At 47.8% G+C, this 27,078-nt stretch overlaps 1 protein-coding gene across 2 annotated transcripts in view; it reads left to right on the top strand.

Annotated features, from left to right (window-relative positions):
- LOC119441395 (vacuolar protein sorting-associated protein 41 homolog) overlaps positions 1-27,078 on the top strand; it is a 153,711-nt gene that overhangs the window by 89,149 nt on the left and 37,484 nt on the right. For both annotated transcript variants that reach the window (XM_049661225.1, XM_037706019.2), the window contains 2 exons: positions 10,010-10,185; positions 24,427-24,619. In XM_049661225.1, the coding sequence (XP_049517182.1) occupies positions 10,010-10,185; positions 24,427-24,619 (369 nt within the window). The remainder of the gene's footprint in view (positions 1-10,009; positions 10,186-24,426; positions 24,620-27,078) is intronic.

Below are 27,078 nucleotides of genomic sequence, written 5' to 3'. Positions count from 1 at the left end.
ATGCACGCAAAAGACTGACACTGGCAGCTACCTTGAGGCATTTATACAATAGACCACTGTCGGAGGACCTCTTGCTAGGCGCATGGCCACAGAGTAGGCAGACGATAAAGGCAATGCGTGCTTTTTCACGTTTCTTAGGCGACACGAGCCTGGACTCACGCTTGTGATAACATTTGTGCAATGTGTCCTTTCACCTTGTTCCTCCCATTATCATTCCCCATTGTGACCCTCTTTCTTCCCCTCTTCCCCTTCCCTTACGTAGAGTAGCAGGCCAGATGCTCCATTTTCCGGCCGACCTCTCTACTTTTTCCAATCATTAAACTACTTCTTCTTCAATGAACCTCTTTGATGCCAACTTGAGTCACTAGGTATGGGCCAGTAGGTGTGTGCCGGTCTTCAATAAACATCTTCGACTCCGACGTCAGTAACTAGGTACAGTAGAACCCCGCTGTTACTTTCCCGGCTTTTACATCATTTTCGGCCGCTCCCGGCACAGCTCCCATAGAACCCAATGCATTGGTAATCCCGCTGTTACGTCGCAACTGTGGGACCGTTCCCGCATCATACTGTCACTTAGTAGTGACGGTGAAGAAAACAGTCGCAAAACTATGATGAAACGGACTTTATTGGGCGAACCTGTGCCCACAAAAGCAAGTTGCACTCGAAGGTAAACGATAGCGGCGAAGACCGTCGGCGATCGTCGAAAATTTGATCAGAGGCGAAACGCATCGGCTTTTATGCGTGAGTCATCGAAGGTTCCAGATTAATCCCTGGTGCCCGCGTGTCTTCCAGCAAGTTCTAGACAATTCGCATCGCTCATACAATCAGATTACATGAGCGTCGGGTGACCACAGACGACGGATAGAAGCATCAATAACGTTCAAGAAGATTCCGATGCAGGCGCGTCCTGCGCCGAGCGATAACGTTTAACATTTGTTAGCCGGTGGAAAGCGGCCACTTATGAAAGATAAACATGTATACGTGTCAATACTCTCCCCTTAAAAAGCATCGTCCCGATGCTTTTTACCACGCGTACCACGCGTACAGAAGGGGAAAAAAAAAAAGTAACAAATGACCTAAGTTTGTCAGCGGGCGTAGAAAGGCTTAAGGACGCATCACGTGGATTACTTCAGGTCGTGCGCAGCGCCGCTGTGATTGCGAAATACCATCTGGCACGACCTCATAGTCCAATGCGCCAATACATCAAATGATCTTATATGGTCCGAAATAACGACGTAAGAGTTTCTCGCTAAGTTCTCGTCGGTGTATCGGAGTCCATACCCAAACACGGTCGCCTGGCTGGTACTCGACGTAGCATCGTCGAAGATTGTAGTGTCGGCTGTCGGTCCTCTGCTGGTTCTTGATGCGCAGGCGAGCGAGCTGTCGGCCTTCTTCGGCATGCTGCAAATAGGCGGCAACGTCAAGATTTTCTTCGTCGGTGACGTCCGGTAGCATGGCGTCAAGCGTCGTTGCTGGGCTCCTTCCGTAGACCAGGTTGAACGGCGCAATGTGCGTCGTTTCTTGCACGGCCGTGTTGTATGCGAAGGTCACGTACGGAAGGATGGCATCCCACGTCTTGTGTTCGACGTCGACGTACATTGCCAGCATGTTGGCGATGGTCTTATTTAGGCGCTCGGTGAGGCCATTCGTCTGCGGGTGGTAGGCGGTGGTCCGGCGATGGCTTGTCTGGCTGTATCGCAGGATGGCTTGAGTTAGTTCTGCCGTAAAAGCCGTGCCTCTGTCGGTGATGAGGACTTCTGGAGCACCGTGACGCAGGAGAATGTTCTCAACGAAGAATCGGGCTACCTCGGCGGCACTGCCTTTGGGCAAGGCTTTTGTTTCGGCGTAGCGGGTGAGGTTGTCCGTAGCTACAACGATCCATTTATTCACGGATGTCGACATCGGAAAAGGCCCCATTAAGCCCATCCCGATCTGCTGGAACAGTCGGCGAGGTGGTTCAATCGGCTGTAGAAGTCCGGCTGGCCTTGTCGGCGGTGTTTTGCGTCGCTGAAAGTCTCGGCATGTCCTTGCGTAATGGGTGACATTGACAGAGAGGCGAATCCAGTGGTATTTTTCTTGTATCCTCTCGAGCGTGCGGGAAAAACCGAGGTGTCCAGCCGTTGAGTCGTCGTGGAGAGCTTGCAGAACCTCTGGATGCAATGCTAATGCAAGAATGTCGTTTTCCAAGACAAACGACGCAAATCCTCACCTGAACACCTTTGGCACAATGACGGTCTTGCCTTCCAGGTAGCCAACAAGGCTCCTTAGTTCCGGGTCGGCTCGCTGTTGTTCGGCGAATTCGTCGGCACTGATGGGTCCCAAGAAAGTGTCGTCATCCTGGTCGTCCTGTGGCGGTGGTTCGACGAGGGCGCGAGACAAGCAGTCGGCATCAGAGTGCTTTCTCCCAGACTTGTAAACGATGGTGATTTCAAATGCTTGAGGTCTCAGACTCCATCGTGCGAGGCGACCTGAAGGATCCTTCAAGTTAGCTAGCCAACACAAGGCATGGTGGTCGCTCACAACTTTGAAGGGCCACCCATAGAGGTAGGGGCGAAACTTTGATGTAACCCAGATGATGGCGAGGCACTCCCTTTCTGTTGTAGAATAATTTGCTTCCACCTTCGATAGCGACCGGCTAGCGTAACTTACAACCCTTTCTAGTCCGTCAGTCCTCTGCACAAGCACGTCGCCGAGTCCTACGCAGCTTGCGTCAGTGTGGACTTCGGTATCGGTGTTTTCGTAGAAATGCACAAGTATTGGCGGCGATTGCAGGCGTCGCTTCAGTTCTAGTAACGTTGTGTCAAGCCAAGTGCCGGGGGCGACACTTATGGCGTATTTTCGGTTTGCGCCAGCAAAAGTATGGCCCTTAAGATTCGTATTTTCTATCTAAAGCTAGTGTCTATGACGCGTTGTGGCCCTAAAATTGGTTTTGGCTCATAGATGTTCTGTATACAGTCCAAGGGCGATAACGCCGTCGACGCGCGCTGTATGCTGTATGTCCGAGTGAAAGCGTGCGAGGGGAGCCGACGACCGCGTCTAAATCTCGCGTGCGAAAGAAAGAAAAGCAGGGAGGAAGTGCTCTTTCTTCCGTTGCGCTCGAGGCACCGGCGAGGGAGTGAGGGGGAGCGATAGGGAGCAGCGTTGTACTCCAACATCAACTGCGCGGCGGCGCGCGGTCACACGAGCTGTATCCTGAAAGTGATCTGCGTTAGGGGCGGAGTCTACGCAGTGTAGATGCATCGGCAGCTCGTAGCTTTGTGCGTGCTGTGTGTTCTCGACGCTCATTTTGCATTGAAGCAATAGACAACAGCACGAAGGTCACTTCGCTCACTTCCGCAGCGGTGCTTCAATTGCTCACGCCAGCGTTTGACAGCGCGTGTCCGCGCTCATCGGATGTGATGTGTTCATGTTTGCCTGTGGGCGCTGACACCATGCGCGTTAATATTTTTAATAAGCAAATGTTTATAAGGATGATAAAACTACTATTCTTACTTTGTCTAGCTGTCTACTAATTAGCTATCATAATAGATACTTTGGCTGTCGGGCGAAACTACGACTTTTTTTCACTCGTAAGAATTAAAATAATATAGTGTGCAGTTCAACACTACTCCCATTTCTCAATTTTTCCTGTTTCCCGGCTCTTGCATTTCCCGGCTCTTAAGTGTTTTTTTTTTTTTTGTTTTTTTTTTTTCGGTCCCATGAAAAACGTATCAGCGGGGTTCTACTGTATGTGCCACTGGAAAGGTGCCACTCTACAGTGACAAAAAAGATCCTTTTAGTGTCTCCAATGCTTGGCAGAATTGAACCCGCACAGAATTTATGGCGGTGCAGCGTTCACAGTGGGAAGCAGCGTGCCGTAGCAGCAGTGCAGGAGGATATGAGCCCAGCTGCATTTTGAGCAGCCAACTTCGCGATGGGCAATTTGGACCAGCTGAATGTACCATTATATAAACCTTTGAAATTGCTCCCAGGCTCAGTAAAATTGAATGCACTTCACATAGATTCCTCAAGGACAGCACCCTGACGCTGTAACAAGCTGCACCATGCATGCACTCAGTCTGTGCTGGTCTTCAATGAACCTCTTTTATGCCTACTTGGGTCACTAGGTATGTGCCAGTAGGTGTGTGCCACTCTTCAATAAACGTCTTTGATGCCGCCAACTTGGGTAACTAGGTATGTGCCACTGGATAGATGCCGCTCTACAGTGACAAAAAATGTCCCTTAAATTATCTCCGATGCTGAGCGGAATCGAACCAACGTCGTAAGAGTTCCTTAAGGACATCACCCCGATGCATTAGCAGACTGTGCCACGCATGCACTGGGTATGTGCCGCTCTTCAATGAAGCTCTTGCCAACATGGGTCATTGAGTGTGTGCCAGTGAGTGCGGCAAGCGAGGGGACAATTCTCAACGTTCGCAAGCACCGGAATGTCACGCTTCTCGTCTCGGAGGCCATGCACAGACTTCTTGGTAGCGCCACTAGGTGGCACAGCGTGTCCAGAAAGAAGCGTGGGAGAGGAGTCCGGTAGCCGTATGATGTGTTTCTCAGCGTTTGCATGCACCGGCATGCGATGCATTTTGGAGGCCAAGCGCAGGCTGCAGCTCTAGAGGGCACCGAGTTTTCTTAGGGAAGCATGAAAGAGGAGTCCCACCCCGTGCGTAACTCGTTTTGACTGTGGCAGTACGTTGTGTCGCTATATTGATGCAGTGCTAATGCATCACCGTCGACGGTCATTGTCGCATTTTTAGTCCTACCGTGTCGCAGTTAACTAAAGTGGTGCAGTAGCTGCCTGGCTAACACGGTTACCGATACAGACGGATTTACTGTGAATGACCAGGGCCTGTAACTGAACTAGAACCACAACCAAAATGAAACTTACTTTATGTTTATGACAATGTAACAGAAGACAAAAGACAAGAATGTACAGTCAAACTGTGAGGCATTATAAAAAAAATTGATATCTGGTTTACTTATTGTTATTAAGTAAAAAAAAAAAAAAGTCTGGACATTTGGTTGTCTCGGCTGGATCAAGTTGGCACTCGGGACATATACTCAGAAGTCTGGACTTTCCCACTAAATTTGGGGCAGTTGGCAACCCGAGTTGATGCTGGTAAAACTAACCGTAGTAGTTCAGTGGGAATGGTCCATGATACCCAAAGTCCATTCTCTGCAGCATTACAGTTCTGATATGTTGTGAAATGGCAGAACTTGCATAAACCATCGCTAAGTGTTTGATTATTGAAGCCTGGAAGTGATTGAAATCATAATGAAAGGATTGGGAGTTGAAAAGAAAAAAAGTCTATGGCAATGCTACAAACACACTAGTAGCATGGCGCCTTAATGGTGTCCACAGTTTTCTGGATGCTGGCTGCTGACAAATGGCAGTTTCCTCGCACAGTGGCAAAATGTATCTGTTGGCAAGAAAATGGGACCAAACAATATTTCTGCTGTGCTGGCCAACCTAAGCCTGTCGCCGCCCACACAAACAACGGCTACAACAGTTTCTAGTGCAAAATAGTGCTTAATAGAATAATATGATGTCTTAATATAATCTTTTGTGGCAAGCGACAACCACTGTTAGCCCTGTAGCATGAATGGGAGCTGCGATACGAAATGTTGTGTCATCATCATCATCAGCCTATATTTATGTCCACTGCAGGCCGAAGGCCTCTCCCTGCAATCTCCAATTGCCCCTGTCTTGCGCCAGCTGATTCCAACTTGAGCCTGCAAATTTTCTAACTTCATCACCCCACGTAGTTTTCTGCCGTGCTCGACTGCGCTTCCCTTCTCTTGGTATTCATTCTGCAACTCTAATGGTCCACCGGTTATCCATCCTACGCATAAAATGGCACATTGTAAACTGTGCCAAGTATTACAAGACCCACAGAAAGATGAAGGAGCTCACACATATACAATGAGCGCACAGATTAACAACTGTTTATTTCACCCACAGAATTTTTTCAAAAGTGGGAAAAAAGATGAAAAAAGGACAGGTAAATAGTACGACAAGAAATCAAACAAGGTTAAGGTCAGCAAAGTCAGACAACTGATTTAAAGTGTATGATCAAGTTCTTGCTTTGGTACGTGTCCTTATTGCTTCTATGCGCAATCATGCACTTTTTGAAGATTTCAGCATCTGTTATTAAACCCATAGATGATGTGCTAATGCATTTTCCTTGTCTGGATACCAGGCTAGTGCTAATATGTTATACTTAGACATACAATCATTATTTGCTTTAGTTCGAATTTTAGTATGTGAATTTTAGAAGTATTTGAAACAAGCAAATAATAATTTGAAAGCATGTGATATCGTCAGTTTCAGTTTCGGCAAGCAAGTCATGTTGCCATTAACCTGGCTCACAGCCAAGACAAGCCAAAGACAAAGCATTCCTCTGTAGTCGCCAGTCGATTTTTTTAACCCATTGGATTATTCAACATCCTTGTGGCAACACAACATTCTTTATTGAACTACAGTTAAACCTGCTTATAACGAACCTCCATATAACGAATTCCTGGATATAACGAAGTTTTTCTATTCCCCGCCGTTACTCCATAGAAGCGCATGTATTTGAGACCTCTACGTAACGAAGTGGCAGCAGGAGACCCCCTCGATATAACGAATTTTCCCCTCCGACAACCTAGAGATTTTGCCCCAAATTTTGTCATTTTTGTGCGAGCAGCAACCGGAAGCACCTTCTCCGCCGCGACGGAATGCGAAGCGAGCGCTCGTATGTGTGCGTGCGAGCGTGTGTGAGGTGGGCCTGCATCCCTCGACCTGGCGATCTTGCCGCCGCGGGCGTGACCTTTCCCCCTCCCTTCATTCAAACCTGATCCTGCCGCTTGCTGCAGCTGGCCTAGCCCGCCAAGCAGGCACTCTCCTTTTCCAGTTGATGTTGCCGACGCGCTGGTACACGCTGTGACACATCGCACTCGATGAGCGCAGACACGCGCTGTCAAACGCTGGCGGCGTGTGGAATTAGCGCCGCTGGAGAAGCGAGCGAAGTGACCTTCGTGCTGTTGTCTATCGCTTCAACGCAAACTGAGAGCCGAGCACACACAGCACGCACAAAGCTACGAGCCGCCGATGCACCTACACTGCTAGACTCTGCCCCAAGCCCCCAACACAGATCGCTTTCAAGATACGCAACCGCGCGCCGCCGCGCAGTACACAGTTGATGCCAGAGTACAGTACAACGGTGCCCCGCTATCCCTCCCCCCTCGCGGGTGCCTCGAGCGCAACGGAAGAAGGCGCACTTCCTCCCTGCTTTTGTTGCAGGTGCGAGATTTAGACGCGGTCGTCGGCTCCCCTCGCACGTTTTCACTCACACATACAGCATACGGCGCGCGGCGACTGCGTTATCGCCCTTGGACTTTAGACGGAATATCTATGAGCGAAAACCCAATTTTAGGGCCACAACGCGTCATAGACACCATCTTTATAAAGCAAATACGGATCTCAAAGGCCATAATTTTGCTGGCGGAAACCGAAAGTACGTCATAGTTGTCGCCCCCGGCACTTTGGGCGGCCAATGCCATCGTCAAGCCACCAAGCCAAGCGACATGAAAAGTCAAAATGGCTGCTCGGGCCGGCGCGGGGTGGCAGTTCGCAACGTATGATGCGGGAACGGTCCCACAGTTGCAACGCAACAGCGGGGTTACCAATGCATTGGGTTCTATAGAAGCTGTGCCGGGACCGGCCGAAAACGACGTAACAGCCGGGAAAAAAGCAGCCCCCGGGAACGTAACAGCGGGGTTCTGCTGTAACATTATTCGACGCTACGACGCCATCGTGACGCTCGCTCTTCGTTTCCGATACCTCGCACTTGTGCGAAACGACATGCGTCCACACATCCGGTACCTGGTGTGACATTCCAAGGACGAGTGCTTCGACGAAAACGTAAAACGGGTGCGCGTTACAATTGAGGGCGCGTTAGAATCGAGTAAATATGGTAAGTGTTTCTTTTTTGAATTTTCGTGCCGAACCTGCATATAACGAAGTTTTTGGGGAATTTGTCAATTTCGTTATATCCAGGTTTAAGTGTAATGCATAATGGTGACCAAATGTTTCGAATGCCGCACGGAATCTCACTCAATTGTTTGGATAGGATCCATCCACATGATGTCAGAAAAAGGAAAGCCATGAAGAAAGTCAGCACTGTTCACGTTCACCCCCATACTCACTTTTGTAGGTGAGGTGGTTTAGGCTGTTTGGGTGGTTTCTCAGCTTTCCTAGAGCCGTGCAGCCATTGCAAATAGATGTGTGTCGACCCGCCACTAAACTGTAACTTTGGTTGCCAATATCCTGCAAAGCAGCACTTGTGAGGCTAAACAGCCAAGGCAATGTAGTCGTGATGAAATTTTGACGCTGACCTGTGTTACAGGTTGTTACAGGTTATTTACAAGGTGCGGCAGCGCTGCGTACACAAGGTGGCTGCCCGAACCTGCCGCACGTCTAAACCCCATGTCGCACTGCACCGTAACTATATTTACAAAGTTCTAGAAACTCTACCGTATGCTTCTCGCACATAAAAGGATGCCACTTGGTAAGTGTGAAGGTTGGAAAACACTTTTAAGGTGTACCAAAAATTGTCTTAAAATGCCCCACCTGCCGTCATCGACATTGTCATGACAGCGAGGTGTCATGTCGTGGTGTCATGACACTGCAAATATTGCAGACGCTTTTTAGCAATATGATGGTGATGCTCATAAAAAACCAAACAAGAGTGCTGCACACATTTCTTCTTGCTGCACTCGTGTGTGGCAGCTGCAGCAATTGCAGCAACTGAAGAAGCTACCGTATGTCATGATGCGTATTCACTTCCTGCATACTGCAACTGGCTCGTAGAAGCAAGTATATTATAATAAGGCTGCGCTTGCCAGTATTTTTTTCTAGGGTTGAGACAGCTTGCAACTTCATTTATTGAAAAACATTCGGCAGTTTTGCTTGAGTATAAGCATTGCGCTTATACTCCTCGAGCGATGTTAACTATACACAGGTGCAACATGTTGGCATGGCATAGCACACAAGGCAGCTCCTGCTGGGCTGAAAGAACAGTGCCCTGGCATCTACCAGGCATCTCGTAATGCTGGTGTCATGAGGAGTGCCTACAGTGGCATTGTGCCTCATTGGTGCACACGATGAGACTAGCGGAAAACTGACGGCGTTAATTAGCACCCAGTGAAGCATTAGATAATATTAGCTTGAGGTTTACTGTCGATTTTGCTCAGGCCAGAGCATACATGCAGCAGCTCAGCAGGAGCGTTGGTTTGCTTATAGTGAGCGTACCTTATTTATTAGATGAAGTGATTGCAATTATAAGGCCACGATGCAGTTCGGAGACCCGAGAAAAGAAAACAAAAAAACTTAAGTATGCACACTGGCGCAAAATGGCGACCAATAATAGGGGGAAAGAGAGCTTCACCATGCGGAGTGCAAGTTATCTGCAAAGTTTGCCGTTACGTGTGGCTTCACAGCATAGCGGTGCTCACTGCCATAAAGCCACACTATAAGGAGACATTCGCAATGCTGTGAAACTGCACCTAAAGGCGAAATTTGCGTATAAGGCGGAGGGTGACTGGAGGCTAAGGGTTCTGGGAGAAAAACCTCACCTTATATTCGAATAAATACGGTACGCACAACGCTTGTGTTATCAGCAGAAGGCAGAATCCTGCCTTTGCTCCGCCACTGAGAAGACTGAGCAAAGCGTTGGGAGTGCATCCACTTTCCTTTATCATTTTTGCAGCCTAACGCACTTTGCATCTCTGGGGACCCTTTAACCATCCATGTGCGAGCCACACATGCGTCCTAAACGGGACAGCAAGACAATAGCGGTGGCATCGACGGCATGAATGAGTCTTGAGCATCCGGTATAATTGCCATTGCAATAAAAGCGAGAAGTCTGAGATGTCATGCCATTACTGCTTTAATCCAATCAGACTGGTAATTCTGTCACAATGTCTTGCTTTCATTCTGCTGCTAGTCTTAGGACAGGTGTCTCTCTTCGCGCAGGGCTTTCTCAAGCTCATCTGTGAGTGGGACTCGGCATTGTACAGCGTGCCAACTGTGGTGAATGCCGTACGGGACCGCCTCACCTACGAGCCGGCCAGCATGCCTCTGCTAAAAGGGCTGGCCCACCTCTACTCCCTCGAGGGCAAGTTTGACCTCGCCATCGCCATCTACCTCGAGTGAGTGTCACTCGGAATCTGGAGACTTCGTTGCATACGCAGGCACAGATCGTCATATCTGCCAACTTTCTCGAATTTTATTACGATAGCAATTATTTTGACACTTAATCTCTCTCTCCCCTTTTCCCTTCCCCCAGTGTAGGGTAGCCAACTGGGCTCAGTCCTAGTTAACCTTCCTGCCTTTCATTAAATCATTTTCTCTCTCTCTCTCTCTCTCCAAGCGCATTTCTGCCGTCGTCGCCGTTGCCGTGAGGTTCTGTATAAAGTCCAAGGGCAATAAAATCGTCGCCGCGCGCCGTACCCTGTATGTACAAGTGAAAGCATAGGACAGTGAGCCGGCAATCACCGCTCACGCACGCAAAGGCAGGAAGCGGGAAGGAAGCACGCCGTCTTCCAGTCGCGCGCAACGCTTCGGAGGGAAGGTAGGGAGGTGGAGGGTCCGCTCTTGACTGCACCCGTGCGCTCCCGCCAGGTCGGAAGGCTCCGGAGGGGGGGGGGGGGGTTACGGCAGGGGCAGAGTCCACCCTTCCTGTGTTTTCAGCTGAGATCGCGTTGATGCGAGCGCCGGCACGAAGCTCAATTCGCTCACAGCTGCTGCCGCGCTGACTCACTCCAGCGTTTTGACAGCGAGTTGCGCGGTCATCAAGTGAGATGCGCGCATGTTTGATGGTGCGCGCATGATACCACGCTTGCTAATTTAGTTAGTGGGCCTATGTTTACAAGTTTATGCGGCCGATAAAACCCAGCCGACCCTTACTTTGTATAGCTGTCCACTAATTTGCTATCGCAATCGATGCTTCGCCTTTTTGGCAAAACTGCAATGTTTTTTTCATACAGTTTACAAATTCGGGCTCATTCTTTGATTTCATGGATGTTGCATCAAGTTTTATGAAGTTATTTCAGTTTTCTAAAAAGTTTTAAACTTATGGGGCAAGATTGCGAAATGTTGTGGGGTCTCACACATACTCTTGGGACAAAGGAATGACAACACAGTAGTGCAAACAATCAAAAGGGCATTTATTGCACCTTTCATACACTAATACACACTAGCCGAATTACAACCAATAGAACATTCATATGGGCGCGCGACAAATCAAGGAAGTCCGACTCACCGCGACCCGATAGCGAGCGAATATGTTCGCCCCATGCTATGACACCATCGCCTAGTCGTTCACGTGTACGGTCACGCAAACAGTGGCGCGCTCGAACGATCCGTGTTCGTCCACACCGGTGTCCTGCTCTTAGCCTCGCGCGACGTTCACGCGAAGCGGACCGGCGCACGCGCGATGCGTTCGTCCGTGTTGGCCGCCGATCCCAAGCCCAAGAGGAAGCGCCGTTGACCTTTTTCTCCCAAGTCACCCTGCCGTTCGGTGGCGTTAGCATCGCGACACTCGCGCCATCTCTCGCAATGCGCCGCAACCACCACGACTGCCATTGGCACTTAGCCACGCGGTGAAGCCGGATTACAGGAGACGCGTGAGAGTCGCGCATCCCCACAATGTGCATGCAAAAAAAGAAGGAAATTCAACCACCCTCTTGTGGCAGTGCAAGGTGCCACCACATAGAAGGGAGGCCCCCCCCCCACCCAAAAAAAAACGAGGTTTCTGAGAAAGTTAGTGTGATCTAGCAAAATATGTGCCGTCGTCCCTGCTCTTCCAAGTTGGCCGTTGCATGTGTATTGTCTAAAGGTAAAATATCTTTAATAAAGTTCTTAGTGTGTACCACAAAATGTGTGTACTCGAGTCAAACTTTAAAGGGACAATAAGGAGGAAACTGATTTCTCATCTATTGGTAGATTGCACTTGTGCAATGCCAAAAACGCCTCTCTTGCCTCCCGAAGAGGCTTGGCAAGCCAGAAAAAGTGCAAGAAGGAAATACAAGTGGCGAATCCCAGCTTGAAGTTCCTGCACCAGCGTCACTGTGATGTCATAGATTTTGACGCCGTCTGCTTGGGCCTAGTTAATTGTTTATCGGTAAAGTTGGACTGCATTGTGTTCTAAAAGAGCCAAACATTGAACATGGCAAGTTCCTGTAACTTTTTATGAGCAACGTGGCTCAAGTATATAAAAAAAGACTGAAATTTGTGACGTCACACTGACTAGCTTTTAAGGTTCCAGTGCCAGATTTAGAAAATGGGACATTGGCCTTCGTTTTCTTTAATAACAATAAACCTGTGTAAAGGAAGTAATGACAATATTGTTTCGAAGGTATACATTATCAGTTTAAGCTAAGTTACTGTTTCTCTGTAGTACCCCTTAAAAAAGATGTGATATCCTCTCTTTCTCCCACCTCATAGTGTGTGTGGGATTTTTATAAATTTAAAAACTTACAGGTTAGCAGGTATGGGTAATTCATACCTGCCAAGTCTCCCTGATTACCCGGCAGACTACCGGATTTGGACCATTTCTTTCAGTTGTACGGTTGTCACAGCTGTCACCTGTTCATCGTCGGCGTGAAGTTGATCGACGGGGTATACAAGCCGGTTGGTCGTTCTGTACTCAAGTGAACACAGTGAAAAGAGTCAGAGTTGGGAGTGAAGAAAAAGACAAGATTTTTGTCGGCTGATAAATATACACAAATTAATAAAATAAAATAATAAAAAAAGACACAAGACAGACTAACACACCTGAACTTAATGTGACACAGTGATGAAGACAAATAAATATGACGAGCTATTTAACAGTAGATAAAAAATGAAACAGTGCGAGGATCAAATACACAAGAATACACTTAACAGTATTTCATTAAAACAAAGTTCAAAAGAAGTCAAAGTTCAAAAGAAAAGAAATGGTGTCATACGCATGGCCAGGCAGCAGCAGCAAGTCCATAAACCGTGAAGTCGGCGCGCACAACTTTCCCGAAGAATGCTGGCGGGCCGATCTTGTCTAGGTGGATGCGATTGCTGGGCTGGGTTTCCTGGGAGTCTAGATCTGACGACTTCCCTCAAGCAGGTTGAGCTAACTTGAGGCAAACTGCCGTGAGCTTCGTTGCAGACGCTGGTTTGACGTCTCGTATGTCAACTAGTTACTTGGAGTTCCAACGCGGCTAGGCGGCCCAGGCGATTCTGGACGGCACTAGCTCCTTGACTGCTTCTCAGCAGATTACAGGCCCAGCTTCTAGACTGATTAGCAGGGCCCAAAAGCTGCGCTTAAATAGCCTCTCTTTTCCCTAGTTCCCTATGTAGGGGAACTGCCGGTATGCAGAGTTCACCTAATTATTTCATGGCTCCTCCCAAAAGTCTTGGCTGCACCCCTTTCACCAGGAGCAAAGGACGGTAGATTCCCCTCTCTCCAAGGTCGAGCCCCGGCACTGCACCACACGGGTGCAGACGCACACACCTGGATCCGTTAATCGGCATGTCGCTTTCTCAAAACTAGATGCTGCCCCGTGGGGCCACAACGTTCTTGACGCCTGTGAATCGGCGTGTCGCTTTCTCGAGACTATATGCCGCACCGTGAGGACACGACGTTTTTAGCGGCCGTTAATCGGCGTGTCGATGTCTCGAGAGACTATGCCGCTCCGTGACAACGGTTGACAGGAAAACCTTCTGGAAATTGTAGTTGTGTCCCATTTCTACCCGCGTCCAGTGCTTTGTCAGGCCACATTGGCAAAAAGAATCAAACCCAATACAATCCAGTTGAAAGTTCATCGTGCAAAATATTCTTAAGAAAAAAGGAAACCCTATACGGGTGCTATTTCGTTAACCGGAGAGCTGCTCCTTACGCTCGCAGGGTTGTTGGGTGCCCTAGTGGCCCTAGCCTCATTAAGCTAGCGAACGAATGCTGCGTTCCACAACTAGCAGCACTAGACTCCCCATTTAACTTCGGGGAAAATACTGGGACGCAGTGCCGCTCGTCTAAGATGCTGGGTAACGTCATCCTCGCAAATTGTGAGAGAAATTAAATTTCGTACAAGCAAACATTATCTGAAGAATTTTTGAACACCCACCGTGGTTGCTTAGTGGATTTGGCATTGCGGTGCTAAGCACGAGTTCGCGGGATCAATTCTTGGCCGCAGCTGCTACGTTTAGTTGGGGGTGAAATGCTGAAAACCCCTGTGTACTGAGATTTAGGTGCATGTTAAAGAACCCCAGGTGGTCGAATTTAATTCAGAGTTCCCCACTACAGCATGCCTCATAATCACATGGTGGTTGTGAGATGTAAGACCCGAGAATTCAATTAAATTTTACAGAATTTTTGAAGACAGAATTAGCAACAGCGAAATGCTTGCAGAAGTGAGACATTCATGTTCATGTGGTCATTTGTATATCTGTAAATAAAATTAGAATGAAGTTCTCCTCTCTACTTGAAAATGTAGACGTCAGGAGGGGGGGGGGGGGGGGGGGTTGTGAGCGGCCCCCCCGGTCGGAAGATCTCCTGGATTTAGTTTCTTTGAACTTGGCAATTAGGGTAATTTCTTTTCAGTGTAGCAGCTGTTGTTTTTCAGAAAAATCCAGTTTCAACTTTAATTTGTTTAGACAAATTAACATCATACATTCCATATTGGAATGTAGAAGACAATTTCTCTTGCACTTTCCTCGTGCTCGGATGAGTGGTTGGTCGCTTTTTTCTGGTACTTCCTTTTTTTTCCCCCTTTATTATCACTCATAAATAAAAGCCTAAAGTTGCTATCTTCTACCAATTACAAACTTCCTAATTTTGATTTCTTCTAGCACAGCCATCTGATGTGGAACTGCCTCAATGCATTGCATTGGTTGAACAGCCACACCTGAGCTGTACCATTTGATGTCAGTGTGAAGGCCTAGGGAGAAAATAACTTCACATTACATCTGTGGCCTCCAAACAATTGTTTGTCAGTTTATTATCCTTGGCTTTAGAGATTGTCGGCAAGAAAGTGAGTGAAAATTTACAGAGCTTACACTGCTACTTTTATGTGAACACTGAGTTGGGGGTGGGGGCATCATGCTGTTTTTCTAGAAATTTGTTTTACAGGAGTCCTGAACCACCCCTCGGGCTTGGTGAAAGAACATAGTCCGCGGATAGCATACGTTACTGTGAACATCTCAACCAAGTTTTTTAGTCGTGCATGGTGCGTGGAGCTCGCAAGTGGAGCGTGAAGTCACCTTTTTCTTAAACGCTGTCTTTTCAAACCAAGCCTGCTCCTCACTCTTTTCTAGACACTTTATTTCGTAATACAGTGGATTCCCATACTCAGCTCCTATTGGCCAATAGCTGACATCAATCACGAAGGGTGTTCGGATCAGTGCACTTCTTCCTACTGTTACCGTGTTGCTACTGCTGTTGCGTAGAGCAAGACCGTAGAATGTCCTCGATCACCTTCGAAAGAGACTGTCTGCCCTGGTCAATTAGGCATTGCCGAGGTGCACCATGCTGCAGAATGACGTTATGGAGCAAGAAGTCTGCAATGTCGGTCATGCAGCTTGTGGGTAGAACGCAGGTGATCACCCATCACGTCGCATAGTCTGTAGCGACAGCGACCCATCTGTTTCCTGAGACAGGCAGAGGAAATGGGCCAAGTAAGTTGAGACTAATGCGATGAAACGGCTCATATGGAACGTCGAGAGGCTGAAGATGGCCAGCAGGCGGAAGCGGCGGCTTTTTCCGGCACTGACAAAGGTCACAAGAGGCCACGTAATGGTGCACCGAGTGGGACATGCCTGGCCAGTAGAACTGACGGCGGGCATGATCGTATGTGCATGAAACGCCGAGGTGACCCGCTGTTGGTGTATCGCACACATACGCAGTAGAGCGGATGTGTGCCAGCTTGTAAAGTGCCATCGTGTAGCACAAAAAGTCGGCGACAGGCATCATGAGCCTGGGAGTTCAGACGGTTAATAATCTTGTGTAGGACCGGGTGTTGTTCACCATGCGTAGCAGCATTTTTTAGCAGTAATGTTGAAGAGTTCGGAGATGGCAAGCACAGAAGGACTGTAGTCACTCGGTGCAGGTTCCGGTTGGTCGACGGGGTACCAGGAAAGGCAGACGGCATCCCGATGCAGACGGTCAGATTTGTAGATGACCGTATACGAATGCAACCCATGGGATAACCCATGGGATATTTCAGCGAAGATAGCTAGGCGAAATGCGAAAACACCCGTGTACTTAGATTTAGGTGCACGTTAAAGCACCCCAGGTGGTCCAAATTTCCGGAATCCCCCACTACGGCGTGCCTCATAATCAGATCGTGGTTTTGGCACGTAAAACCCCATAATTTAATTTTTTTTTTTTTTTTTTAGCGCAGATAGCTAGCAGGGAGCGTGATGGTCGGCGACGACGGTAAAAGTTGTGCCATACAGCTAAGGGTAAAATTTTGCGACAGCCCAAACAAGAGCGTGGCACTCTCTCTCTGTAATAGAATAATTCCGCTCAGCAGCAGAAAGGAGGTGGCTGGCATACGCAATAACACAGTCCTGACCACGTTGACACTGAGCTAGAACAGCGCCGATGCCATGGCCACTGGCGTCTGTACGGACTTCCGTGGGAGCAGAATCGTCAAAGTGAGCCAACACAGGTGGCGTAGTGAGTAGTGGGATGAGCTGCGAAAAGGCAGACGGGTGGGCAGGACCCCAGATAAAAGGAACGTTTTTCTTGAGCAGGCATGTGAGAGGCCATTCTATCTCTGCAAAGTCTTTCACAAAGCGACGAAAGTAAGAGCAGAGGCCAAAAAACGAGTGGACGCCTTGCGAACGGGTCGTTGGAAAGTTAGTTGCAGTGCGTACTTTGGCAGGAGCGGGTCGGATACCAGCCGCATCAACAAGATGACCAAGTACAGTGATCTCTCGGCGTCCGAAGCGGCATTTGGAGGAGTTCAGTTGAAGCCAGGTGCTGCGAAACAGCTGCAAAATATCCGATAGTCGTTGGAGATAACTGGGGAATGTGGGTGAAATAACGACGTCATCAAGGTAACGTAAACAAATAGACCACTTGAACCCATGAAGGAGGGAGTCCATCATTCTTTCAAATGTTGCGGGTGCATTATACAACCCAAAACCTGCCGTGGTTGCTTAGTGGCTATGGTGTTGGGTTGCTGAGCACAAGGTCGCCGGGTTCGAATCCCGGCCACGGAGGCCACATTTCTATGGGGGCGAAATGCGAAAACACCCGTGTAGTTAGATTTAGGTGCACGGTAAAGAACCCTAGGTGGTCCAAATTTCCGGAGTCCCCCACTACGGCCTGCCTCATAATCAGAACTGGTTTTGGCACGTAAAACCCATAATTTTTTACACAACCCAAAGGCCATGACTTTAAAGTGGTAGAGCCTATCAGGCGTAATGAAGGCTGTCTTTTCACGATCCTGCTCGTCAACGGCAATTTGCCAATAGCCGTACCAAAACTCTGTGGAAGAAAATTACCTTGCACCATGGAGAGAGTCTGTGCATCGTCTGTGGCGCGTCTGTGGCACATCGTCTATTCGCAGGAAGGAGTAGACGTCCTTTTTAGTTATCTTGCTCAAGTGCCGATAGTCAATACAGAACCGCCAGGTGCTGGCTTATTTTTCTTTTTTACAAGCACCACAGGGGACACCCAAGGACTCGCAGATGGTTCAGTGATGTCCTTAGTCAGCATTTTCTCAATGTCGGTTTGAATGACATGGCGTTCGGATGCAGACACTCGGTAAGGGCACCTACGGATGGGTCTAGCATCCGCAGTATAGATGCAATGGGTTACGAGTGATGTCTGGCCAAGAAAAATCAAAAACATAGCGATAAGATGCTAACAAGCTGCGAAGATCTTTGGACTGAGAAGAGGAGAGCTCAGGGGCAATCATACCATCAAGAGGGTCGTCAAGCGGGCTTGTGTCCGGGCTTCCAGGCAACGACTGTGGAGCATCGATAGGCAAGGCCAGAGGGTCGTTGTGCGCCTAAAGCTGATATGCTGCCCAACGTGATGCATTGGGGAAGAAATTGTGGGGTGCGTCCAAAGTTAAGAATCGGTATACACGCCCGTTCTCCGCAGCAGTCACAATAGAGTGCGGGAGTACAACACACCAGTCAATAAAGCGTCTAGAGAAGGGGAGATCACATAGTCACCGTCACAAACAGAGAGCTCCGAGGTCAATGTGACATACAGTCGCAGTATCTAGTCGCAGACAAACAAATTTGACGACACATAAATGCGGTGGCGACACAGTGTTGAGGTCGGGCACAGAAGGGAGTTCCAACTGTAGAAGACCAGATAAGCAGTTAGTGAGGGCAGAATGGGTGCTCAGGAAGTCATGGCCGAGAATCACGTCATGGAAACACTGGTGTAGAACGGTGAATAGAACTGAGTTCTGGTGGCCAGCGAAGCTCACACATGCAGTGCACATGCCAGTGACGCAAGGTTTACCGCCGTCGGCAACGCGAACGACAGGCGACGTGGCGGGCATAAGAACCTTGTGGAGACAACAAGAAAGGTGAGCGTTCATTACAGATAGTTGCACCGCAGTGTCTATGAGCACCGAAACAGGCATACTATCCACTTCTGCATCCAAAAGGTTTTGTTGGGTAGCCAGGGTCAACAGAGTATTCCCAGGTCAGTTGGCCAATGCAGCATCACCTTTGGGAGCTGCACTGGTCAGTTTTCCGAAGATGGATGACGAGGGTATGGCGACGGCGAGTGACGGGGCAGCGGAGAGCGCGAATGCCGGTTCTGTGGGGATGGCGAGTGGTCGTAGTGTGGAGTCGGGGCAGGGACATCAGGGCGCGGTAAGTCATTGCGAGCTCGAAACAAAGAGGACAGACTGTCTTCCGGGCGGTAAGTGTACGCGGGATGAGGTGACGACTGGTGATAGCGACAATGGCTGGAAATGTAGCCTATCCTATTGCAGTTGAAGCATATGGACCTGTCGGCGCGCTTGCGCCACTGGTTTGGATCACAGTATCCGGAATAGGTCAATTGTGGGCGGGGAGGTCGAAAGAAATTGCTGACCGCAGGGTGACTTACGCCACAGATGAGATGAATGCCTGTGTTCGCCAGCTCTTCGCATACGACGGCTTGGATCAACGATACTGCCGAGCAGGACGCGTCGTAAGAACGGGCCTGAGGAACAGATGGAGATGAGGCCTCAACCTCACGCCATACAAGATGCAGCAAGCTTTCGGTACCAGGCGGCTGGACATCCTCACACATTGAGGTAACGGCGGTGTTAGGGAGCAGCACGGATTGTTGCGTGACACGACGGCTGTTCACTTCCTCAATGTGTCGGTACTCTTTTATTATGTCGTCGACGGTAGCGCTGTCCTTATATATCAGTAAACTAAAGGCGTCATCGGCATTGCCATTAAGTATGTGGCTGATTTTGTCAGCTTCAGGCATTTTGGCATCAACCCGCCGACACAGAGCTAATACGTCCTGAATGTACACGGTGTATGGTTCAGTTGATATTTGGGCCCAGCACGAAAGTTCCTTCTTGTTGGCTCGCTGGCGCCCCACTGGCTTCCCGAAGAGCTCCTGCAGTTTGTGTTTGCAGGTGTCCCAACTAGTCAGTTCCTCCTCGTGTGTTTGGAAACAAACACGGGCCGTTCCCTTGAGGTAGCAGATAACGTTAGCCAGCATGATGGTTGGGTCCCACTGGCTGTTCTTGCTGGCTCACTCATATTCCATTAACCAGTCTTCGACGTCCATGGCATCCGTACCAGAGCAGGTACCAGGGTCTCGGAGTTGGGCCAGGACAACCGATGTTGCGGTAGCCGAGGCTGAGTCATCGAGCCTCTCAGTCGACATGGTCGTATGGCCTACAAGATGTGCGCTGCGAAGTTCCGTGGTGTCCTTCAGATATACCCCGCACACTCCACCAAAGATGTTACGGGAAGATGTCAAAAAGGGTTTATATAAACTATTTACAAGTCACAGCGAGTGGCACCACAACAACAAAGATGGCGGGCCGGGATGCAGCTCCTCCTTTTTCTCGTCTACCATGCCACGTCTATTTTATCCGCAGGATAGTTGCATGGCTCATAACAATGTTTATTGATGCAGTTTGATAAGCTGGCTGAAGTAAGCAAATATCCTATTTGGAATTTCGATGAAAATTACAGTGAAATCTCGATATAACGAACTTCAGTGGACCATGGTAAATGGTTCGTTATTCTGAAAAGTTGTTATAGTGAGAGCCCCCAAAATTAACCATTTCCCCTATTAACCAATCAGTTCATAAGTTGTCACCGTATGGGCTATCCACAAAGACGTCGCTGTTGGCTCTCGGCCCACCCTGTTGCTGTTTGCCATAGATTCTGTCCCCATGCACCACCGAAGCACCCTGTAATAAGAGTGATGCTTTCAAATCTTTTTCAGAACTCGTGGAATAACTATCGTGGCGATTGGCCTTTCGAGAGGTGGCCACCTCGCTTTCTGACGCTCAGATGCTGCATGCTAGCATATTTTTTCTTTTTTTTCCTCAGGCACCGTCTCAAATTTTCCGCACCCGTGCGCCGCGGCATCCGCTTTCTGTGCCTTGTCGTCTGCTAGTCTCCTGTTTCGGCTGCCGTGACTGGATACACAGAAATCTAACAATCCCTAGATTTTGGAATAGTTTGTAGTACTGAGGTGTTGTTAACATGACACATAAACAGAATAACAATCGTTGTTCTAAAAAGTTCAGTATTCTGAAGTTCGTTGTACTGAAATATTTTTACATTGAAACTATAAGAAGTCAGAGGAGGATTTCTGAAAAGTTAGTTCATCTGAAAAGTTTGTTAATGTGGGGTTCTTAGTAATAAGATTTTACTGTACATACTTCCACAAGAAGCTGACTGTCCTTTGCTCATGTTTGGCCGCGGCCGCCCACCCTGCTTATCAATCTAGTGGCTACATATTGGGTCTTGTGAATTTCGACTAGCTTTGAACACTTAACTAGCCTCGAACCATGCGAAATGTAAGGTCATACCACATGCATGCTTGCCAACGTGCACTCACTCCTGGCCACTCCTGGTTAAATGCCTTGGCAGACTTCGCTTCATATTGAGCTATTGATAGCACTTCAATATGCGCAAGTTCGGTAAGGCCACTATCCGTAGGTCAAGCTGGTGCAGGACAAAGCCGATGCATTTCTCCCTTTGTGCAATGCATTTGTGCAATGCTTTTCTCCCTTTCGATGAAAAGTGGTTCCAGGATCTCTTTCATTTTTTCATTAATGTTCTTGTGAGTTTGATTCCTGGCCACAAGAACCTTAATCCAACGGAGGTGGAGTGCAGCAATGTTCATGTACTGTGCTTTGGGATTATGCTAAAGGAAACCAGGTGGCGAAAATTATTCTGAATCCCTCTCTATGGCACCCTTTGTGTAGCCCGTGTTCCTTTGGGAAATAAAACCTTGCCCTTCAACTATTCCACCTTCTGAGCTCACAAACGCCAGGCGTGCACCCTCTCCCAACTTGTGCACCCACCCTTGTACAACTGCTACCCCTGCCCAATCATTTGTGTTTCATCTCGCACACTCCCTGCCTCTTCTGAAGCAACTAATGAAAATATAGCTCTGAAAGAATACTTTGCCTGTCTGCACTGATTTATTGCTGCTCTTTAGATCCCTTTAAACTGCGCCACTTGCTCGGCCTATTAGGCCTTTTAGGCCTTTCTCTCCCAATGACGAGTCCAGTCATCACGAGAAAAACTACCCTGCAGTGTGAAACAATGACATTACATTCATCAGCTTGCTTCTAGTTGCAGTCTTTGACAATAAATTGTGGCACTTGTCAATATTGATGGCATTCTGTGTGGCCCTTCTTTTTATTAGGGGCTGCTTGAATGGAACCTTAAGGGTGGCAGTTTTGGATAGTTGGTGTGCCATAATGTTTTATTGAATTAGCACATCTCATAAATATGGAAGGAAAAAGAGAAACACGACATAACAGTTGTCGGGAAGCACTGGACACCTTAAATAAAAAAAGCTGAAGCCATAAAGCAAGATTTGAACAGATGTGTGTACGCTCACCGTCTGTAGCTTTATCGTGTAAAGAATTGAAGTTTTTTGGCTTGCCAGCAGGTGTACAATGAGTTGTGTGTGTATTTTGTTGTTCGCACTGAGCTTTCACTGGTGTCATGGAATAAATCAGTTGGAAGTTTAGTGCTCTCCTTTCTCCCGTTTCGTCATGTTCACCTTTTAAGCGAAGCCTTATAGGCTTACTTGTGTCGGGGTCGGTGTACGTGTGTGCGGTATCATCATCAGCATTGGCTTGAGCGTCATTGTCTTCTACCACAGCTGGCGCCGTTCCAGTGTTCCTTTGTTCCGTTCCAGTGTTCACTTTTCTACTGTCATCATAATGGGGCAACCGCATTTACAGAGGTATGAGCCATTGCTTAAAGGGGTATGAGCCATTCATTGTCTTATGGGACGGACAGATTTAATTTTGAAGCAATTTAATTTCGAACAATCGCAAGCGGCAGTGGCGGTCAATTGCTGCTAACCACGCCGCTGAGCAAACTCGAGACATCGAACGCAAGCGACAACAGCGACGAGCAGAGAATCGTACAACGCAAGGGAAAGAAAAGTTGCACGAAAGGGAAGGGAAAGTAGAAGGAAAGGGAAGGGAAAGTAGCAGGTCAGGTACACACACGACAAGCTTCGCTTACCTCCATTTTCTGAACAGGGAAGGGCTGGTGATTTTTCCTTCACTCTTTATGAGATGCACTAATTCATGAAAACGTTATTGGAAACATGCCTACCCATGTGCAACATTTTGGGAAGTTCAGTACATTTAATTTTCTGTGGTACAAAAAATTTTAACCCTTTCAGCCCTGATTTTTTTTAATGTGCGCAAAATTTTTTTGCCATTTTGTATTGATTTACTACGGCCTAAGAAACACAAAAATATTTAGTTTATTCGGAGTACTCCATCACCAAAAGATATGGCGTCATGTCCTATATATAGGACACCAGGGCTTAGTGGTTGTAAAGACCAATATGAAGTATTTGGAAGTTGCATATTATTTTCACCTATATCACACACTTAAATATATAAAAACTTGCATGATGGTGATTTGACAGTGGTTCTTTTGCACCAGAGGCCTAAAAAATATTCTTCGTGCTGGTTATACATGCCTCATCATTGCACTTGAATGGCCTCCATCTACTTGATAGTCGCTTTGTCGGATGATTTTTCCTCATAGATGGCGAATTCTACGTCTGTTGTGCAGCAATTACTGTTCTCCAAGCCTGCAAAAGCAAACTCTGCGTAGCGCCCACCGATGCCGCAACGCGGGGACGCAGGGTGCTGTCGGCCGGCGCCTTGGTGCCAGCTGCGAAAAACGACGAAAATAAAGTTGGGCGGCGCGTGATCGATGCGTAAGCACGGCACGTGCTAGTCCGTTCTAAAAGCCTGCTGCGCTGGCCCTCTTGTTCTGGCGCTCTGCTGCGACCCCTCGGTTCCGGACATGTGTATCCTGGTTTTCATCGTCGTCGTCTTCTACTTCCAACACGCACACTTCCTTCATCTTTGCACTTGAATGGCCTCCTTTTACTTGATAGTCACTTTGTCGAATGTATTTTCGCCATAGATGGCGAATTCTTTGTCTACTGTGAAGCAATTACTGCTCCCCTAGCCTGAAAAGGCAAACTGTATATACAGCTTACCATCGTCATCGTCTTCTACCTCCAACACACACACTTCCTATCGTGCCGCGAATATATTTGGGTCCTTGATGCACGTACTTATTACTATAGGAGTCCTCTTTCCTCTGAATACAGAAGTTCAGGCTGACTTAGCACGTCGGGAATAATAACACAAGAAATCGGAAGCTGTTACAAGCAACAGCGTCCTCACTGTACATTCAAGTTATTCAGTGCCCCTCACAACCATTGAGCCCTGGTGTACTATATTTAGGACACACAGATCATGGCGTGCTGCGGGCTATGCGCAAATAAGAGGCAAAACTTCCCGATATAAATACACCTATACACATATCAGAAACAACACACAAAATTATGATCGCTACCGAGACAATAGGTATTGAGTAAAATATTATCAAAAAGCGTGGATACTGCTGCAGTCGTGTTTCTTGCCTTCCGCCATTTTGATTTCTCCTCTAGGTCTTTCTGAGGAAGACAAAGATGAAGAAAATATCGCCTATACTAGCGGAGGTGCATGGAGAATAGCTCAAATTCCTTTTTGAGTTTTCTAACCATCTACGTAATGATTAGGAACAATTTCTCTTCGTGTCCTTTTTATAGGATGCCAGGGCCTAAAGGGTTAAAGAGGGATCAACCTGAACGTTTGTTGAACTCGGCTACACACCATTGTCCATTGTGCCAGCCAAATTTTGAGTGGCCACCATTTTTGGCGCAGGATCGGTGCAGCGGATGCGGTGTTCACGTTGGTGCAAAAGCATGGCCTGTATGGTGTGGTACAGGAGAAGCTGGCACTGCTGATCCGGCTGGACGAGGAGAAGGCCAACCAATTGTTGGTGAACTCTACTGACCGGCTACCACCAGCCACTGTCGCTGACCGTCTGAGGCCGCAGCCACAAGCCTTGTTTCGTGTGAGCATGTGCCGCCCCACGTGGGGTTATTCTGGCTTGGATTACTGGCATGGAAAGGGACAAGTTGAATGCCCTTTGCATGCGCTGTTAGTAACAAGTAAAAGTAAGGGCGGGGATATTAATTGGATGCAAATTTCCTGTTTGCTATGCAAGAAGGTGAGGTAAAAGGGAAATGTACTCAATGTCATACATAGCAGGCAACACTGAGGAAGCTGTGCAAGTAGTCTGTTCATAGAAGGCTCGCTCCACGCGTTCTCCAATTATTTTTGTATCTGCAATGCTTTCTACAAAAGGAAGTAAACCTTTGTTATAACGAAGCCGCTTTACTTAAATTATCACTTTATTTGAAGTTTCTCCCAGTCCCGGCCCAAACGCATGCATTTTAAACCAGATTACTCGAAGCATACCGATAAGCGGCTCTTAGAGCGAACTGGCAAGGGGCGTGTGCGCACTCACGGGGGCGCTCGGCGCAAAAGCTTTGTGTGCCAGGCGGCCCTCTTTATCACCAGCTATGCCATTGCACTGCCTTTGCACCTTTTGCCTCCATATAATAATAAATACTACTGCAGAATCATGAGGATTATTTATTTCATAAAGCACATCCTGAGATCCTTGCAAGAAACTCACCTCTGTACACTAGAGATACCTTCTGAGATTCTGTGGAAAGTTTTTACACCTGTTCACTTTTGCACAGTCTCTCAAATGCACATGTGGCCAACCACACATACATTAGCTAAAGCAATAACCAACATTCACAGTGCTTGGAAACCAAGTCACCCTCTTTCATGCAGGTTGTGACCAATCTGTTTCATACTGCAATGGAAATAATATGTCATGGTATAATGCTAGTAACAGCTAAAGCGACGAATAAATATTTTTGTGAGGCACCTTGGTTGTTAGTTGTGCCCAGTATTTTTCTATGCTTGGGGGGTACACCAACTTTTGTTGCTTAAACACAGTGACATCACCCGCCACTTTTGAATTGTAGGCATTTAGCTGGGTAGACAAGGATTCAGGATATTACTGTATGTAGTTTTCAGGATCCATTAATGGTCTTACATGCATACGAGTAAAGTTGCCCCTCATTTTTTGAAGGCATTGTCAGAACAGTTTCCCATTAGACCTGTAGGAATGACACCCATGTAGAAGGCACTGTCCAACTAATTTAGCTTCTTGAGCTACCATTAGCTTGTGCACATACCCATGCATTTTCATCAGCATTATAGGCTGGTGGATGCAGATTTCTCCTTGGCCTAGCAGAGGAGCTGTCAACCTCCCACCTAGACGGGAAACGAAACTGAATACACTGGATTATATCTTCAAAAGATGGACTAGGAGAGCAAGAAAGTCTGTTGCTGCTGATGGATTGTCATAACAGTGTCAAGGCACGATGCTGGCGCACTCATTGTTGGCACAGCAATGGACCAACAGTTCGCCTACACACTTGCACTTGCATTGATGCCATTGAAGCGCTACAGTGTTAGGTGTGGCAGCCAGACGTCATTGCTTGCATTGTACCAGATGGTCGCTCGAAGCAGCGGGGAGAGAAAGAGTTTAACGAAAGGTGAAGATGACAGCCCTGCTAAGTCCAGGACTTGCTACTTCAGATAAAGGTGACTGCAATTATACAGAAGTAGAGCAGGAAATAAAAAAAAAAACGTACTGAAACATGAGCAGTGGGGTTCACAAGTAGGGGGGTGTAACATGAAGCAAACTTGTGGCTTTGAGGTGAGCCACATGGACCATGGCATAGGTGTTGCATGATGGAATGGGTTGCTCAGCTAATGGGTGAGCGAAATGTTGTGAATAGTGCCTTGCGGCCATGCGGTATTTGAGCTTGGGTAACTGGGACGCATGCAAAGCCTGTACACAATTATATGTGCAAGGTGTTCTCTTAGAGTGCATGACCTTCGGACATGAATACGGGAAGATGTTCTTTGGTGGTATTTCGTGGTGTAGTAGGTGGTAAAGATGGTAGCTTATAGGAAACCATAGGATTGGAGGAGTGTGAAACTAGAGGGCAGATGAAGTTGACCGCAAACATCTGGACACCAGTATCACATCATTGCAGGCAGCAGCAGCCAGCTTTGATGACATGAAAACAGATGTATTGGAAGTTGGACTTTTCGACTTGACAAAAAAATTGAAAAGCAACTGAACAACTTCTTAACTATGTTGGTGGGGCTCAATTGTAATCAAGTATCAGGTTCACGAGGCTTAACAGACCACTGCCAGATTGGATATTGTTACAGAATTGAGACAGAGGTGTCGATGTCATCAAAAGCAGAGAGGTACTTTCCAATTATCTAGATCCTTGGAATTAAAGGCCTGGATGTTGTGAGGCTGGCTTCAATAGGTGGGCTTCTAGGACTATCAGCTTGTGAGGATACAAATGGCCAGGCCAAAAGGCGGAAGTAAATGCAAACCCACAATAGGCAGAGAAAGATGTGATAACAAAG

This window comes from Dermacentor silvarum, chromosome 2 (genome assembly GCF_013339745.2).
Source record: "Dermacentor silvarum isolate Dsil-2018 chromosome 2, BIME_Dsil_1.4, whole genome shotgun sequence".
In the NCBI taxonomy this organism is placed as follows: Eukaryota; Metazoa; Arthropoda; class Arachnida; order Ixodida; family Ixodidae; genus Dermacentor; species Dermacentor silvarum.
Note: the sequence above shows the minus strand (reverse complement) of the source record. Positions and strands in the feature narration are given on the sequence as shown.